This window comes from Asterias amurensis, chromosome 11 (genome assembly GCF_032118995.1).
Source record: "Asterias amurensis chromosome 11, ASM3211899v1".
NCBI classification, from domain to species: Eukaryota; Metazoa; Echinodermata; class Asteroidea; order Forcipulatida; family Asteriidae; genus Asterias; species Asterias amurensis.
In genome coordinates this window covers 5189510-5206548 of record NC_092658.1, presented here as the reverse complement: position 1 = coordinate 5206548, position 17039 = coordinate 5189510, and the positions used below count along the sequence as shown (strand labels likewise).

The window sequence follows — 17039 nt, the reverse complement described above, 5'->3', positions numbered from 1 at the left end:
TCAATTCAAAATACTAACAAAACAAAACAAAAGTAACAAAAAACAACAACACTAATGCATGATTTAAACAAATTTAATAAATAATCTTAGTTCGAACAATTTAAAATATTCAGTTAAAACACTCATTGACTCAAACTCTGATGACAGCAAGTAGAAATTTCTTTATATTTGAACAAACATATGCCAGTTCGCTTAAACAATTGTAGGATTTTGTTTGCATCGTCCACCGACATACTTTATGGAAATTGTAAAAAAGAAGCAACTTTTGTTGTTTTTGTTTTTTATTTATTTAATTTCAAATAATATTTAACTCAATCAACTATAATAATCCCACTTCTGACACCATTTGTGTAGGGAAACAACTTAGTCCGATATTAGGACTCAAAGTGGACATACAATATTATCTTTATGAAATCTACCCTGTCTTTTCCTTATATCTGACCGATGCTGTGGTCCTTTCTCTATGATCTGACATACCTTCAATGTGACGAGTTCAAAGCATGGCCTATTGCTGCTGTATTCAACCTGCACGTCACACTGTATACTTTCTTCCCTGCAGGTGTCTTGTATTCTATTAAACACACGCTGGTTATAGAACAGCTGTAGTGTCTCGCTGCAATGATTGACACATAACTGCTCTAGTCTATTGCACTGTCAATCAGAAAAATAAATTTAAAAAATTAATAAGTGTTTCAAATCTGTAGTTTCAGTGGGGATTTTTTTTTTCTTTCTTTTTTTAAAGATGTAGTGTGCCGCTACAATGATTGACCACAACTGCTTTAGTATGTTGCACTGTCAATCAGAAAAATATATTTAACAAAATAGTGTTTTAAATCTGTACCTTCTGTGGGGATTTTTATTAATGTGTTTTCTTCTTTGATGACATGACATTAAAGTTATGTGGCTCAGATTTTTGTTGACAGATTGTTAAGCCTAATGTATGTATTCATTTAAACTTTATTTGTCTGAAAACATTTCTAATGTACACAAACATTTGCATATATGACTCAGATAGTTTATGTGTACGGCTGATGGACGGGATTTATTGTGTAAAGCATTCTGAGAAACATTCTACTTTTAAGTTATGGTGTTATGTAAACATGTATAAGTTTTTATGCTCAAAATTTGCATCCGAGAAGCATTAATGTCTAAACGTTTATCAGATTGGGTATTCCTATTAGGAATTGTTCTTCTACCAGGGGCATGTTCGCTCCGGATCTCAAAAACATAACTACTTTTTGAAATGAAGTTTTCTCGTGTTAGTTTTATACATCTACATTTAAATGGGATTATAAATAAAGTTCCAACAACCAAATGTAATGCTTTGCCATTAGGCTTGCTTTTGGATATGTTAATATTTGGGGGAAACAAAATTACCTGAGTTGTTTCAAAGCCAAGCATGTCTACGATTCCAATAAAGCCCTCGCCGATGGAACCATGCGAGCTGGACGAGTGGTTAGTGGAGGACTTTGAAGGGGCAGGCGATGCCTGTCGCACAGGCTTCATACACACATCTAGATCAAAACATTTCAAAATAATAATTTTTGATAGCTGGATTGATTGTTCTAGAGAACCAACATCCAACTAATCAACAGGGCCATATTTCATGGCTCAGCTTACCGCTGAATTCTGCAGTTATGATCACCATTCTCCGCTTGCAGGGCAAGCACCGAAATATATGTGCTCTAGCTGTGAAAGCGTAGAATGCATATGTGGAGTATACGCATGCACACCAGCCAAACATTCCCCTCTAACCCGTGAAAAAGGCTTGACGTAAATGCAGAATTACCTGCTTCCGTAGTGCTGGTTCTTTGGTAAAGCAGAGCCATGAAATTCATCCCGGCAGGTCAAACTCCATCACTCAAATACTTAAAGAATCACAATGGCTACCATTTAATGAGGGAATCGTATACAAGATTTTCTTGATGACCTAATAACTAACAGATCAGGGGAGGGGGGGGGGATAGAGCCTTTGCCTAGGTTTTTAGAAAAGACTACTAGACTCTGACTTATATTGTGGTATACTTGTGTTTCTTGTAAAACACCCTCTCAAAAACAACATTTACAAACGTTTAAAACCCTTGATAGATAAGTTTACCGTTAATTCTTGAATCATCACTACTCCCCAATGAGTGACTGATGCTGAGTTTCTTTAGGCTGTTGAGTCTCTTGGTGATCGTTAGTACCGTCCTGCAGTACAAGGCTTTAGCCAGAGAATCCCGCGTCTTGTTCGCCTAAAAATGAGATCAAACAAGTTAACAGCATCATTAGTCCTGACCTTTCTATCAAGAAATAACTTTGTTAGACTGATAGAATCAAACAAATCTTGTTCGCCTAAAAATGAAATCAAACAAGTTAACTGCATCATCAGTCCTGACCTTTCTATCAAGAAATAACTTTGTTAGACTGATAGAATCAAACAAATCTTGTTCGCCTAAAAATGAAATCAAACAAGTTAACTGCATCATCAGTCCTGACCTTTTTATCAAAAACAGCTTTGTTAGACTGATAGAATCAAACAAGGAAGGTAGTAATAGCACTTAAAACCACCTCCACCTTTTTATAAAATGTTCAGTGCCAAAGTCCTACATGTTTGATTTATTTTATGCATTAATTATCATACATAATACAATCTTGTTTATGACTAAAGAAATAGTAATTACTTTGGGATGTACCAATGCATTTGTTTGAGGAGAAAGCCCTTTTTAAAGGCAGTGGACACTATTGGTAATTACTCAAAATAATTATTATCATAAAACCTTTCTTGATAACGAGTAATGAGGTTGAATGTATAAAACATTGTGAGAAACAGCTCCCTCTGAGAAAGAATTAATTTTCTACTAATTTGATTTTGAGACCTCAGCTTTAGAATTTAAGGTATCAAACAAAATCAAGACCATGGTGCGACAAGGGTGTTTTTTTCTTTCATTATTACCTCGCAACTTTGAAGACCTACTGAGCTCAAATTTTCACAAGTTTGTTATTTTATGCATATGTTCAGATACACCAAGTGTGAAGACTAGCCTTTGACAATTACCAATAGTGTCCAGTGTCTTTAAAGAGAAAAAAAAATAAAAAAATTTAGGTTAAAAAAAGCAAACATAAGAGATCACTGAAAGAGTAAACACCCCCATTTCTCCATTCTCATTCTAAGTTTTGCAACCTTGTGGTCTCATTCTAAATCTTGGTTCGGACCCTTGACACCTAGCTACCCAAGAGCCGAGTCTAGACAAAAATCCTTAGATAGCTCAAACATTTGCTATATAAGCTGCTTGAATCTATTACTCACCGTCTGTGCATCACAGAGAGATTTGAAGACCTGTCCCTTCAGACTGTTTGTTCTTGTTGTCAACCCTCGGTATAGAGATACTCCAGACACACCCAGCAACGCTGCAACAGACTTGATTTCTAATTGCATATAAGAAATGCACAAAAACACACCAAAAACGTGATTAATTTCACATATAAGAAAAAATAAAGGGTTTGAATACCTTTTGTATGACACAAACACAAACGTCCCGGATTTATATTAAACATGGTTTAAAGAAAATGATAGTAGAAAGCGGTCCTTAATATATTACTTGCTAACGTGTTGTAGTTTTTGAGAAATGAGTCAAACAATTATCATAAAAATAATTGTTGTCTCAGCGAGACGAAAATTATTTTACCATGACATGAATCCCTATTCATTCTGAATGAACTACAGCACCTCAGCAAGTAAGCTTTTTACCATCATTATCTTTAAATTGTAGTAGTTAATGTAAATCTGTGGACGTTTGTATTTTGTGTTTTACCAAAAGTACCCAAACCCTGTTATAAGGCTAATTCACATGATGGTCACTTGAGCTAAGAATAATATCAACAACAATTATTGCTGCATTTTTAAGAATCTTGGGCCAAATTCACATTTGCCAAGGTCAGGTTATTGTTAGTGCTTGATTCCTAGCTAATTTTAGTTCAACAGTCAAATTGCATGACGTTTTCTCTTCTACCTGGCAGCTAGATCTACTGCATTAGGCACAATACAGTGACTCCAAATTAGACTTGAGAGAAGACCTGATAATATGCAAATATTTCCAGGCCAACACAATACCAGGTTTATTTTTCCAAGGATGTTTTTAGAAAAGAAAAATATATACAAATTAAATTATATCAGAAAGCAAAACAGACCATGTAAATATTACATCAGGGGTCGATTTCACAAAGAGTTAGGACTAGTCCTAACTTACGACTAGTCCTAGGAGATATACAAATTGCATGGATAGTCCTAAGTTAGGACGAGTAACTGGTCCTAACTCGAGATAAGACTAGTCCTAACTCTTTGTGAAATCCACCCCAGGAAAACAGAAATTAAGTGGACCTATTTTTTTGACTGTTTACAAAAGTCTTTCTTTACAAAATAATTTGTGCCCTGAGACCATTTTCATAGAGGTGCTTAAGAACAAAGTGATACTTAACAATTTTCTGCTAAGCAGAAATGACCAGCATATCAGTCACAATTGTATATGTGAAATGGCAGTTTGGCTGGTAACTCGTATTCTTATTTTATTGTGCTTAGCTCCTTTTGTGCTTTAGCAGTTCTATAAAATGGTCTTTACAAGAATGAGAGCCATTTCCGCGTGTCATGGTTCCCTATTTTAGGAGTCAAGCTGAAATGATGGCATTTTGATTAAATTCGAAGGATCTTCTGGGAACAGTTTCCTCATTTCTAGAGAAATATAACTAGCTTGACTTATGTAACTAAAGAAAATAATAGTTTCCTTTTATCATGCACACTTAAAAGATGTTTTTATTTTTTACAAAGCAAGGGAAGATTATTCCTATCCCAACTTACCATTATTTCCTTTGATGTCTAACTCATAACCTCCATCTTCAATAAACTGGACATTTCCCAGGAGTAGAATGGCTGCCAAGATTCTCATTACATCAAAAAATGGGATACCTAAAACTGCCAGCCCATTCTGAAAAAAAAAATAATAATAACAAAAACAATATGAACATTTTAACTTTTTGTAACGAATACTGTAGGCCTGATACTTTACAGAGGCAACAAAGGCGATTGCCTCCATGCCCCCTGGTCATTGCAATGGTGCCCTTGAAATGCTCCTTGAGAAATTTACAATCTCGTCATAGGGTGCACTTTACCAAAGAGAAAATGCCTTTGTGCCCTTGCCCAGTCAAAAACGAAGCATACATGTACTGGCCTATTTTTTTTTTTTTACTGAGTTTTTATACAGCACTTGATCACACCCCTAGGGGTGTATCTAAGCACTCATTATTTTTCAGAGTCATTCTCAACTCTTTCTCAAAAGTCGATGAGAAAAGAAAAAAAAAGAAAGTAATTTATACTGGTTGGACAAGAAAATACTTAAAAAAACCTTTCTTTCCCCCCGAGTACTATTGTATGAGTAGACTCTTCAATGCATGATTTATCGACTTAAAGCCTCTTTCAGACGTCACATAAAAGCAACTGATGCAAAGCCAACCTTTGTGATCCGACCAAACAATCACTTTGCACTGTTAATTTTCCTACTGTGACACAAGGAATTTTGCTTAGATTTTTTACAATTTGAAAACCGGCATCGTTTATGCAAAAATAATATGAATTCTATCAGTTATGTCTTGGAGAAATAAGAAGCTTGTCAGTGAGTCAAAGAATGGGGTGGGATTGTACAAAACGAACAAGAAATTCTGAAATTTCACGGCTGAGCTTACGACTGAATTATGAAAAGCAAAGTGATTCAATGGTAAGCAGACCTACGAAATTGAGCCCCTTAATAAACCGTGTGAGTCTCACACACATTTGAACATTTTTGGTACCACTATGGTCACATGTACAGTGTACATTTCTTTAAGGAAATAAATATTACAAGAAAGAAACAAATTTGTCCCAATATTTGAATATATGGGAGACTTACATAGTACATTAGCAGCTGCAACTTTGACTACAACTGTTTTAAGGCCAATGTTTCAATGCATGTTTTGTGTTTGTTCAGATGACCATCTTGTCACAGCCACTTATTTAGAAATTGCTTTACTTTCTGGAGGATTTACAGAATCACCAGGAATGCAAAGTGAATGGTTTTTAACAATTGCAGAAATAAACAATTTTATCTTTCAAGAAATTTTTAATAGTTAGGGGGAAATCCATTAACGAGTTGTTGTTTATCGGATAAAAATCTTAACGATCAATTAGTGTGCTGTAGTTTTGTACTCCATAAACCCTCCAGTGTAACAAATATTGAATCGCAGCTTTTGTCATCTTTAACAATAATCGTTGATTCTTACTCACCCTCCAACTTTCAAATCGTATTCTTTCTCTGTCAGCATTTTCCGTTCTTGACTTGTTGAGGTAGGCTAAGGTGTGGGCAGAGCAACCATTCAGATGTAGTTTTACTGAAAACAAAAGAAATGAAGAAAAAACAAATTATCCTCAAAAATATTTATTTGGCCAATGAAGGAGTTTTTGAGGACACCTAAAGGTAACTGCCAGGAGACTAACTGGTCAGCTACGGCTACGGCTGGACCACAGTGTCAACATACGTGTAGTCTTGCCATAGTGGTAGCCAGAGCCACCTGGGTCCAATTTAATAGAGCTGCTAAGCACAAAAAAATTGCTTAGCATGACATTTCTTCCTTGATTAAAAACAGGATTACAAACTAAATTTCCATATGTTGCATATTGGTTGTTACTGGTATTCAGCTGTTGTTGCTTAGCCTGAAAATCACATGGAAATTTGTTTGGTAATCCTTTTTTATCAAGGAAGTTTGTTTGGTAATCCTTTTTAATCAAGGAAGAAGTTTTATGCTAAGGAAATATGTTTTCTTAGCAGCTCTAAGCAGCCGTTTTGTGCTAACGGAGTATCCCTTATTTCATAAAGCTGTTTACCAAAAGCAAGAGTAAATGCTTGCTACATGTCACCCGCGGTTAGCAAACGAGTGACGTAACAATGCACTTCCATGGTGAACCTGCATGCACGTCGTGACTTCGGCTGCTTACTTGAGAAATCGTGGTGGGATATACTCTTTCTTATTGCTTTTGCATGTTTTTCTGCTACAGTAAGCACAAAACTTTGCTTACCTGTAAACAGCTTTATGAAATTGGGCCCAGTCTGGTCACGACCTGGCATGGTATTGACATTGTTGATGTTTATGAACCAATTGCACTGAGGGTGAACATTTGCGCAAACAACCCTTGTTATGCTTGCGCAAGCAGAACACACCCCTGTAATTCTGAGAATTGTTCTGAATTCAGAGCTTTGTTAGGGAAAATTTTGTGTAAAAAAGCAATTTCTTGGATGAGTTATTTTTTAATTATTATTATATATTTCTGTTAATGAAACCACATTTGCCTCATGGGTGAACTGGCTCCCAAGCCTGAGGAAACCTGTAAACAAGAGTGCTTTCTATGTGAACCAGAAACAATAGGCCATTTTGAGATATGGCAGACACAATACTACAACACGGTTGGGTAAATTTGTTTGTATACACCCAAACCAAACACTGCACTCTTATCAAGTCAGCCATACCTCACAAAGGCTAATGGGGTTAAAAAAAAAAAAAAAAATATTATTTTATTGATATTCAACCACGGATAGCCGCCACTTACAGGAATCATTAAAAACTATGTACAAATAAAAATATAAACATAACAACCCTCTTCCATAGGTATCCTGGTTTCGTTTTTACCGATCCTAGTATAATATGAACTACCACTTAATGTCCTATCTTAAAGGGAAGGTACACGTTTGGTAATTACTCAAAACAAATATTAACTTCAAAACTGACTTGGTAACGAGCATTGGAGAGAGCTGTTGATAGTATAAAACATTGTGGGAAACGACTCCCTCTGAAGTAACATAGTTTTTGAGAAAGAGGTAACTTCTCACACAAATTCGTCCAACAAGGGTGATTTTTCTTTCAACATTTTCTCGCAACTTTGATGACCCATTTGAGCCCAAATTTTCACAGGCTTGTTATTTCATGCTTATGATGGGAAACCAAGTGAGAAGACTGGTCTTTGACAATTACCAAACATGTACCTTCCCTTTAAGGACACTGGACACTATTGGTAATTGTCAAAGAGCAGTCTTCTCACTTGGTGTATCTCAACATATGCATAAAATAACAAACCCTGTGAAAATTTGAGTTCAATTGGTCGTCGAAGTTGCCAGGTAATAATGAAAGAAAAAAGGCCCTTGTCACACGAAGTTGTGCGCTTTCAGATGCTTGATTTCGTGACCTCAAACTCTAATTCTGAGCTCTCAAAATAAAATTTTTGAAAATTACTTCTTTCTCGAAAACTCTGTTACTTCAGAGGGAGCCGTTTCTCACAATGTTTTAGCCGAGGTTTTAAAAAGGGCCTGTGAATAGATAATGGTTGATAAATCATACCTCTTTCATCTTTGCTGAGACCAGCCAGCATCTGGTAGAAGATGTTGAAGTTCCTCTCCCCAAGTCTTGGACTGACGACCCTGCCATGATCCAACCAATAATAGTGGATCTTTGTTCTATAGATGGCACAATCTGAGAGGAGAACTTCAATATAGTGACCCTGGGTAAAAAAAAAAACTGACATTAACTCACTCTTCGGTCATGCAGCAAATAACGATCTTATAAGCCGATTTTCTACCATCTGCCAACATAGCAGTTTAAAGGCAGGACAGTTCTTGTCAGCACTGAGAAGTCCCCAAAAATTTGAACAATCTACTCCGTTGCTTAGCAAGAAAATTCTCTAAAGACCAAACTCTACCTGACAAGTAGATACACACATGGTGTTACCGCGAACCAAATGTATATAGTACTGACATTATTACTGCAACTTCATGAAATAAAATTCAGAAAGAGAAAAGAAGTTTTTTTAAATCCTTATCTTTGCAATCCATTAAGTCTGCCTTACCATTCTACTTGAGTCACAGTTACTTGATGTCTTTGCGCAGCCCAGTGACCTGAGAACAGTAAAAGATGCAGCAAGATGCTGAAAGAGAGAAAAAATAAAACAAATTATCACATATGACAAAAATGGTTCTGCAAAGTGTTCACACACAAAATTACTTGCCCACAAAACAAGATCATGTTTTATTCACATTGTCTATGTACATAGTTTTGTCAGTGAGTTGTTATGACCTGCTGACCTGTGACCTGCTGTACTTCCACTAATGTTTTTTCCCTTTTTTTTTCTTGTCTTGCACCACCAAATTTCAGCTATTAATTCCATGCAACAAATTTGCCCTCACATTAAGACATCTTCCTGAGCCCTAAAACCCCAAACACGCAACCCTAAGACACAGTTCAGGATAGGTAATTAAAAAAACAAAATTGTTAACAACCACTTTTAATCTGAAACTTCACAAAATGTACAGATTAGTGCATAAACCAATCCTTAAAAAAATAAAATATTTTCAATGTTTCCTCTGAAACATGACCACCTAGCTAAATGACATTTTCACAGGCAGGTAAATTATTTGTTCATTGAAATATTAGAACACAGAATTAAGAAAAGAGTTAATAATTTTGTTTTCAAAATCCGATGAAGTAGGCCCTATACCCCACCTCCATGAGAACCAGGGTTTCAGTTGACACTACCCTTAGGGATTACACTGGGGGAGGGGTGGGGGCTGTGGTAAAAGATTAATCCTATAAATCAAGCGTTTGTGGGAGAAGAACAGATGTAGGTATTTCAAGGACCTCTTTAATTTACTTCTTGAGACAAAAACAACACAAAAATGTGACTTGATGGATGACTTGGGATCTTCACAAGGAAATCTGAGCTGGTCATCAAGAAGTAAGGCACAGGCATGCCAAGGTGGGGATACATGTAGGGGAATCCTGTTGAGAATTTGAGCTGATCAAAAGATGGGGGGGCCTTTTAGGCATCCTCCCAGAAGTCTTAAAAGGCACTGGACACTTTTGGTCTTTACCAAAAGTTATAGCCTAGCAAACAAAAACAAAAAAATACAATAAATACCCACAGCAGAAACACAACAAGATCTTTAGGGGGAAAAAAACACTTAAATTGTAACTGTCACTTATTTTCTGCCTAATATTCCCACTAAAATAACTTCAATCTTCACATCTTCTCACTCCCCAGTCTTCAAGAAGCTCCTGCAAACCAAGATCAATTACTAAACAAATAATGACCAATTTGGACAACTATAGCCCGCAACTTGTGTGGCCGGTAAAAATAGAAAGCTTGTCTGAGTTCTCTGTATAATTGGCATTCCTTGAGCTTAAGGATGATAACAACACAAAAACAAACCCATCAAGGACTGAAATGGCAACAACTAAAGAAAGCACTTTAACTTTTTAAAAAGAAGGGTTAATTTCATAGCGCTGCTTAACAGTAAGCAACATTTTGTGCTTACTGTAGCAGAAAAATCACAGGTTAGCAAAAAAACTATAGGCGACCATCTCATGCGTTCACTGTAGATTTACATTGATCCTTGCCCCCAAATGATTTTGAAAGAACACCTCCAAGAATTTATTCAAAAGGAGACGTCCAACTACCACGGTGGTAAAAAACATTGTAGCCCAGCCAGACAACTATCTTACAAATAATCAAGAGAGCTTTGCAATTGTCCCTTCCGGCAGAGTGTATTTACAGACAACCCACAGCCTCCTTAAAAGTATTGTATCAAGAAAGTCAACTCAAACATCAGAGATAGGATTTGGGGGAGACCTACACCTCCCTGTCTGGTCTTAGATAAATAACAGGCTTCCCCCAACCCCCATTTGTTGACAGTGACAACCACTTTACAAGACTTTGAAATATTTAACACTCCATTCCAGCACAAAAGATCACTAACAATATGTGGTTTTACCATTCTTTGGGGATTTACTGGTATGACTCTGAACAACAAGAACATTTTTGTTTGGGTGGCATTTTATTATCTGAAACTGAAATTTTACTTGAAACGAAAGACATACTTTAAAGGGAATGAATACCATTTGATAATCACTCTAAAATTAATGGCAAAAAACAACTATTGGTTAGAAGCATATCTACACTATACAGCAGCTTTCCATAGTATAAAGCATTTCGAGAAACATTTCACTTTGAATTAATGTGGCTATGCAAAAAATATGTAAAAATGTTTTTAAGACCATAAATTTGAAGTTGGGAATGCTTCCCAGATTGTGTATTTCTTTTACTTTAAAAGGGATTATTCTCCCTGCATGAACACATTCACTCCAGATTTGTTGACGATATCTAAAAAAAAAAACGTGACCAGTTCCAAGACCAAAGGTTTTCTTTATCTCAAAAGACACAGTGCACAATTGGTAATCACACAAAAATAATATTGTCAGAAAGCTCACAAAACAGTTTAGAAACTAGAATTAGCTATGGTATAAATGTCTTCCCCTATTTCTCCTACCATGTTTTGGTGACCAACAAATAAGCTGAGAGACAGGTTCTTTGATGTTTCTGTAAAAGTGCCCTGTTATTATAATAGTCTCAGACAACGCTGTTGTTTTTAGTAGATAGTTTTGGTTCATTGCCATACACTTCAGTATTTGAGTCCAGTGTACATTGAAGCATTTTTTGCATACGTTTTGGAGACAGCACCCATCCAGTAAAACTCCTTTAACACATTTCACAAACAAGAAAACCGCAAAATACATGGTGACAAGACGTGACAAAATTCAAAGAGATTTTTCCACTCCACTGATGACCAGTACAATTTTTATGATTATTTATGGCTTTGTGCCAGTGACACTTTAATCACAAGGCCAACTCACACATCTCTGTGAAGACATTTTCTTTGTGAAACGTTTTCCCTATTACGCAGACTTTGAAGTGTGAAATGTTCCTTATTAAGAGTGTTTCTTATCAAACGCTCTTTTGTGCATGGATGTATTTTTGGAACAGTCTCGTTTTCGAGTTGTCAAATGTCTAAAGATATTTTTGTTTATTTATCCATAAAGGTGCTTTCATGATAGAGAGCCAACAACCAATCAATCAAATAATACCTAGGATAACAACAACAGACTTTACGCTTCGTAAACTTTCTCAATTTAAGGGAGTTACCTCAAGGCAATAGTGTCCTAACAACAATACAATATAATGTGCCATTGGATTTTTTGTCTGACTCTTTTTTATACTACAAAGGCAAAGTGACTAAATTGTGAATAAGGGCCTTCTATTCCTGCCGTTCGTCTAGTGGACCCTGGTTCAAATCCCCCTCAGACATGCTGCGCCCAATTTCATAAAGCTGCTCAAGCACATAAAGTAGCTATGCACAACAAAAATGAGCTTACAAGAATAAGGTAACCAGTCAAACTACCATGGCACATATACAAATTGTGACTGGTATCCTGCTCATTTCTGCTCAGCAGACAATTGTTAAGCAGTATTTCCTGCATATAAAATTGGGCCCAGGAAAATTGCATGTAGACTGGGTTTTCAGGCCCTAGCTGATTTGCATGGGTTTCCCCTATTGGGGTTTTCCTCCCTCATCTAAAGGCTGAGTCACACTGCAGTAGTAACGAAAACGATAACGATCAAGACGCAAAGCAAACGCATTCTAATGGTTTAATTGCTCCGCGGAGAATTCGCCCACGCTCATTCAACCAAACGAGGGCGTGCATTTGTAACGTTCTCCTTTTCGTTCTCGTTATCGGGGCCTGTGAGCCCGAATCTTTAACCTTGATATTTCTTCTTATTTCATAATCATCCTGTTATTAGAGCTAATTATGCTGTTAGATGCCTATACCTAATTATGCTTGTAGATGCCAGATTTATGCTAGTTTAGATTAAATATGTACTAACTATGACTGCAATGAAGGCAGGCAGACTAATTTTATTACAGTCAACAAGTCAAGCTGTTTGTTCGAGTTTACCATAATGCGATACAAATTTCCAAAAAGGCAAGCACTTTACAGGAGAGTTTCCTTTAAATACCGGTTACAAAAAGGGGTTGCAAGATCGGCTGATTGCGTTTTGCCCAGGGGTTTATCCTTTTCAGTGACAAGTAAGCAGAACCACTGAGCTTGTCATTTTTCTAGTCCATTAGCTTTTCCACTGGTCCATGTTAAAGAAAGTTCCGTTCGGCATTGTCGATTGTATTGGACTTGAAGTTGAAGCTTTGTACAGAATCTGGGCAGCTATTAACTGTGGGGAGCAATGAACTAATGACTTCCCCTGTGACTTACGAATCAATACAGATGTTTGAGGTTGAACAATCGATATTAGCTCCCCAAGGTACGGGAAGTTGAACCATGGAGGTAGAATGGGTAGAAATTTCTACCTCCATGGTTGAACAAACTAGTTTTTAAGGTGAGCCCAAAGTAACCCATGCTATTGTTTCTTTATACCTCAGACTTCACTAGGAGTGCATTTTGGCGACCCCAACAAAAAACTGTTACGGTTGTTGGTCGTTGGTTCTGCTGTTCAGACTGAACGATAACCAAGTTGTGAGCTCGGTTACCGTATTGGTTATGACGTCAGAAACAGTTTTTGGTTGGGGTCGCCAAAACGCACTCCAGTTCAGCATCAGTGAGCTCAGGAAAAACACTGATTGACATTTATGTGTGCCTTTATCTTTTTCTGGCATGTAGCTAGCGACGTTCACGCGTGCTCACTACATCAGTGCAACAGTTACACCACTGCTTTGTAAAGCGCATGCATATAGTTTTTCTATTTGATCAGGAGAGTCACGTAAAGTTTTCAAGAAACATATCAAAACTATCCTGTTCAATGGTTGATTGCTATGGACCAACTGTCTTTGCAATTATTAGTGCCTTTATTTATTCACCTATAAATTGTATTGGGTTCTTTTATTTTATTACTTTTTTATTTTTTATAAGCGCTGTGGTACCCTGTGTAAGAGGGCTCTCTCTGTTAGACTGTTGCACATCAGACAGTTTACTATGCATGCGTTACTGTCCATGAAAACTAGGAACTTGGTCGACAGCAAAAATAGCATCCCACACGTGGTGGTAAATGGACCAGTGAGAGTTCGGCTCTCGGTCATGAATATGTATGAGGTTAATTTTTTATAGACACATTTTAGGGGAAATAGATGACCTACCTTAAAAGTATCCGTTTCAGTTCCTCCACCCGCCTGTCTATACAGTTGTCTAAGAAGAGATTGAGATGTGTGAGTTTTCCCGCTACCGCTCTCACCACTGTGGATTGAAGAGAGAAATAAAAACAAGAGAGATTTGATTCATGTTTCATAATAGTATATTTATACATGTAAGAATAAACTATAATAATAGTGTACAAAAATGTAATAATTCTCTTTTGAGGGAGTGTGGGCTCTAAAAATAGCTGGTTTGGTCTTGACGTTTCAAACAGTATAGACGATGTGACCTATGTTTACATTCAAACCGCCCTCTGTTGACAAAACACTATATACGTCATGTTTCGCTGGGCACTGAGTTGCGTAGTCATAGTTAGATTGCGTACACTCTCTAGCTGGCTGCCAAAACACAAAGGTTTTGCCTGGCGGTATGCGCGCGAATCATGTTATGGTTTTCGTTTGACGTCAGAGGTCACATGATCTATACTCTGCTCATCTTAGTTGCGGTAGCTGCTGCTAAATATAGGATTCGAGATGCCTCTAAGCTACTGAGCAATCTTGGGTCTAGTTGGTTAAGACACTGATCTAAAATTGCAAAGGTCGTGGGTTCAAATCCCACCTGTGTAATATGCCTGTGATTTTGTTTTCACAGGCACCTCAGGAAAATACTCTAAAGAATACAGCGCTAACTCACATCGATGCTTATGGGTGAAACCAAAATAAATATTCCTCATCCCCAATGCAATTTTCCACCAATTGAAGAGAGATTTTACCCATATTTCATATTTCCAATTTATGAAGTTGGTGTTTAAAGGAACACGTTGCCTTGGATCGGTCGAGTTGGTCGTTTTTTGACCGTTTATTATAAAATGCATATGGTTAGAAAGATGATGTAAAAGTAGAATACAATGATCTACACAAATATGCCTCGAAATTGCGTGGTTTTCTTTTTACCTCGTCCAGTAACACGGTCGGCCATTTATGGGAGTCAAAATTTTGACCCCCATAAATGGCCGACCGTGATAGTTCGTGATGTAAAAAGAAAACCGTGCAATTTTGAGAGATACTTGTGTGGATCATTATATTCTACTTTTAAAACATCTTTCTAACCATATACATTTCATAACAAACGGTTTCAAACGCTTTTTACAGACCAACTCGTCCGATCCAAGGCAACGTGTTCCTTTAATGTTTTCATGTTTGAATTAAACATTTTTATGGGGTGTGCATTTTTTTATATTTTTTTTGCACAGCTGAACAAGTTGACAGAATAAGATCTGATGGCACTCAGGACAGGACTCTCACTTTCAGTTCTTTCCATACACAAACAAATCACCCAAGTTACAACAAGAATTTACACAACAAAAAAAAGCTAATTATGAGAGAGTTCTTCAGAAGTTGAATTTCTACAAAAGCTGCAAACAAATTACCCAAGGCAATTAGTTGGGTGCTTTCACTGACAAATTCCTTCTATTTTCCCACTCCATTCGACACTAGATTTCAAAGATGTCCAGTTTCAATTCTTCAACTTGTCTTCTTCTGACATCTGTCTCGACCCAACATCTCTAAAGGGGGTAACACAGCGAATCTTAAACCAAAGTGACAAAAAAGCCTCTGTTTTTTTCTATGGCCCTCTTAAAAGCTTTAAACCGGACGACCTGCTATCCAAACTCTCTCTATTTTTCTACACCTCTTAACAAGAAGAACCAAGTGGCTCAGACCAATGCGAGCTCTCACAGTGGAAAGTCTCCTGAACCAATAACCTAGAAATCTACAACCGCAATTATCAACTGATGGATTGGATCGACGTGAATTTGTTGGATTAAATGAAGACTTCTTTTATCATCTTTTCAGATGAGAGAGGGTTTGGGTTAGTAATCATCCCCTTTTCTGTGACAGTCTGTGCCGTAGACAAAAGACCATCAATTCTCATGACTCAGTGTTTGAAGTTAGATTGAGGTTTTGGTGGAGTACAAAACAAAAGCAGTAAAAGCAGAATGGGTAAACAGTTTGTGGGGAAAAGGGAGGTTTTTGGAACAGGATAAATATTCACTTTGATGAATGGGTTTATGCATGGCTGCAAACCACAGGAATGAGCTGCCATTGGAGTGCAAAGTCTCCATGGCAAAGTACCCAGACCAAATAATATTTGCTGCAGAGACGTAAACAACATTCCTGAAAGAATAAACTTAACTTTTAGTTTATTGTTAAGTCCCCACAATTAACTTCAGTCAAAACAAATTAAAGGGAAATGCATGACTCTCCATGTATGAGGACTGAATGTACAACCATTGGCACCCCAACCCTTGAATAAATAGACCCTTTCATGAAGCGATTTCGTCCGGCAATTTTGCATAGCAACTTCTTTTTAGCCATCTTTTGTGCACATTGAATGCTACTATTGAGTGGCAAATGATGATTTTTTTGTAGCAACTAATACATTTTGTGAACTAGCATTTTGCTCTGATATGTATGGGAAATCATTCACTACCTTGTATTTGCTTCAATTCAACACACATGACTGAGACAAACCTGTGATAAGGGGGGGGATGCTGGTCAGAGACTGAGACTTCAACAAAGGGCTACAAGTTTAGGCGACCAAAGAATTAATGGGACTATAGGATCGCAACACTAACTTCAGAAATCCCTACATTTTCAGTTTTGACGAACAACATTTTCCAATGTTTTTCAATGCGCCAAGTTTTTGATTGGTGAGGGCGCTCTCAATAGAATGTTAGCAGAGTTTTAATCGGCGCCCTCACGCGGTCAAAAATAAGGTGCATTACTTTGTGAGCAGGTAATACATGCGATCAGGATATCATTGTATGAGTGCAATCATGGTGCAGTAAGGTTGTAACTCAATAGTGTAACCAGTGCAATAAAGTTATATCTCACTCGTCATCCATGGTTACTTTTACACGTCAGGGTTATTTCAAGCAAGATACAAACTTGCGTTTCTTTCAAAAAGGCACTAAAATGTTCAAATAACCTAAGCTTTTAAGCACTGTGTCAACA

The 17039-nt window shown here is 37.0% G+C and overlaps 1 protein-coding gene across 2 annotated transcripts in view; it reads right to left on the bottom strand.

Annotated features, from left to right (window-relative positions):
- LOC139943944 (uncharacterized) overlaps window positions 1-17039 on the bottom strand; it is a 95353-nt gene that overhangs the window by 11307 nt on the left and 67007 nt on the right. For both annotated transcript variants that reach the window (XM_071940850.1, XM_071940849.1), the window contains 9 exons: window positions 14031-14127; window positions 8900-8977; window positions 8395-8554; window positions 6293-6396; window positions 4835-4961; window positions 3290-3408; window positions 2099-2234; window positions 1378-1514; window positions 478-651 (listed from right to left, as the gene is read on the bottom strand). In XM_071940850.1, the coding sequence (XP_071796951.1) occupies window positions 478-651; window positions 1378-1514; window positions 2099-2234; window positions 3290-3408; window positions 4835-4961; window positions 6293-6396; window positions 8395-8554; window positions 8900-8977; window positions 14031-14127 (1132 nt within the window). The remainder of the gene's footprint in view (window positions 1-477; window positions 652-1377; window positions 1515-2098; window positions 2235-3289; window positions 3409-4834; window positions 4962-6292; window positions 6397-8394; window positions 8555-8899; window positions 8978-14030; window positions 14128-17039) is intronic.